At 34.2% G+C, this 2,500-nt stretch overlaps 1 protein-coding gene across 1 annotated transcript in view; it reads right to left on the bottom strand.

Annotated features, from left to right (window-relative positions):
- LOC137640507 (uncharacterized) overlaps positions 1 to 2,500 on the bottom strand; it is a 4,018-nt gene that overhangs the window by 1,060 nt on the left and 458 nt on the right. Inside the window, exon 2 of the mRNA XM_068373036.1 lies at positions 1 to 177. This exon is cut by the window's left edge and continues 1,060 nt beyond it. Within this exon, the coding sequence (XP_068229137.1) occupies positions 1 to 177 (177 nt within the window). The remainder of the gene's footprint in view (positions 178 to 2,500) is intronic.

A 2,500-nucleotide genomic window follows, 5' to 3' on the forward strand; every position in this document is an offset into this window, starting at 1 on the left:
CTGGCTATTGAAGCGGTTTCCGCCTGACTGGCTATTAAAACGGTTTCCGCTGCCGAATCTGTCACTGTTGAAATTGCTGTTAAACCGTCGGCCACTGCCAGAGTTTGTCGAGAGACCGAAATTCTGTGGGTCCGACTCCACTTCAAAGACCACCAGGCCCACTAGGAGCAATATCACCTGTGGGAAGAGAATTGAAATGTTAGTAATTCTCAATTGCTCAGGTACTGCTTGTATGTTGAAGTAGTGCCGCGAGAACTCAACGACATATTGATATTGAGGATTGTTATGTTTTAAATGAAATTCACTTAGGTTTTTAGTAAAAAATATATGAACCTGTAGAGGGATGCTCCTGTCAGTTCACTTCATACGATGCACTGTAGCTATAACTTACCGTCTTTGCAGTTGTAGCTTTTCCTTACCATCTATGCAGAGCCCTTTCTGCGCCCAGCTGGTTTGTAACAACTTCTTTGCCTTTTACTTTACCCATTGATCAATTTCCTGAATGGCCTCCCTGGCCCTAATGTCTGGGATCATGACCCAATTTCCGTATATCAAATTGACTAGTTAATTAAGTCTCCTAGTACCTTTAATTGGTATTTGAGCTGCCATGGGTGTTTTAGCATTTGAAATCAGCTACATAATAATTGAGAATTATAATTTTTTTTTATTAGTAATCAAAGAGTAATGATAGTAGCCTAATGGTAGTAGTAGTAGTAATATTAGTAATGACAAAAAACACCCTTAGAGGGCACACGTAATATATATTATTATCTACTAAATCCGACATTTCCGATATAACCCTAATGCTATTTTTAGGTTAGGTTAGTTAGTAACCTAACCTCTCCTAACCCAACCTACCTAACCTAACCTAAAAAATAGTATTAGTGTTATATCGGAAGTTAGTGATGGGGCATTAACTGGAAAGTACCGCGACATGTTTTCTGGATCCGCATGAAATTTTACACTTTGAAAAAATACATAGCACCGTCAGACCATGTTGAAGGATGCAATCTTATTGTTACTTATAGTCCAGCATAGTGTTTGAAAGGTTAAGAGAGAGAGAGAGAGAGAGAGAGAGAGAGAGAGAGAGAGAGAGATCTACTTATACCGGTACCTATATATTTTTTATTTCAGAAATGAACGCAAGTACACCTTAAGCAATACTACTATCTCTCTCTCTCTCTCTCTCTCTCTCTCTCTCTCTCTCTCTCTCAGAGAGAGAGAGAGAGAAATATCTACTTATACCAGTACCTATATATTTTTTATTTCAGAAATGAACTCAAGTACACCTTAAGCAATACTACTATATCTCTCTCTCTCTCTCTCTCTCTCTCTCTCTCTCTCTCTATGTATATATATATATATATATACATATATATATATATATATATATACATAGGCCTATATATATATATATATATTGTGTGTGTATGTTTATGTGTATATATGTATGAATGTATGCATGTATTTATATGTTTATCGTTATATAAAGGAGAATTGAACAATAATTTAACAAAATTCATTATTATTGGAATCAGCACAATAAATAGGCGGGAATGTTTTTAAAGAAGATCAAGGAAAAGTAAAAAAAAAAAAATTAGAAAGGAAAGATTGGAAATGAGGGAAAAATCCAAATGAGATGAAGTAGAATTAGCAGAACTATCCAAAAAATATAAACAAAATAAAAACCGAAAATAGAGGAAACGCTTAAGAAAGGAAGCTGCATCAAACTGATGAAAAAGGTGACTTGGAACAAGGTACCAACAGATTTTTGCTTTAAAGGATGAAATTGAAATATCATCAACAAGAGATGAAGTGATAAAAAAAATTGCAGAGGATACAATTCTTTATAATGAAATAATGAAACACCTGAGCTGGTACCATAAGTAATAGTAGAAGTAAGGAAAGCATCAGAAGGCATGAAAAGAGGCAAATCAAGTTGGAGAAGATGCCCTTACAAAATTATTTTATAATAGATGGAGGAGATTCCATAGTAGTAGAACTGGCTGAACTTTATACAAAATGTCAGCAAAGAATGCTCTATACCTACAGCTTGGAAGAACTTTATTATTATACAAATTCACAAAAAATGGAGACACAAAAGACCTGACAAATTACCGCCCCATAAGTTTACTCTCGGTAATATATAAATTTTTTACAAAGGTTATATTAGGCCGAATGGAAAGAAAGATAGACCATGAGAGCAGACAGGCTTTAGAAGTGGGTATTCAACAACTGATCCATGTAATTAACCAGATAATGAAAAAATCAACCACTTTGTATAGCATGTATAGACTATGAGAAAGCTTTTGATTCTGTTAAAACTTAAGCAGTAATGAAAGCCCAGGACTTGAGACTAAAATATGTATACATATGTGTGTATATATATTTTTTGCTTATCACAAATTTTCTATCAAGTGTACTAATGAATGCCTACGCTAAAGCATATCTAGTTATAAAAGTTATTTCCACACACACACAAACATACATTATATATATA

This window comes from Palaemon carinicauda, chromosome 5, assembly GCF_036898095.1.
Source record: "Palaemon carinicauda isolate YSFRI2023 chromosome 5, ASM3689809v2, whole genome shotgun sequence".
Lineage (NCBI taxonomy): Eukaryota > Metazoa > Arthropoda > Malacostraca > Decapoda > Palaemonidae > Palaemon > Palaemon carinicauda.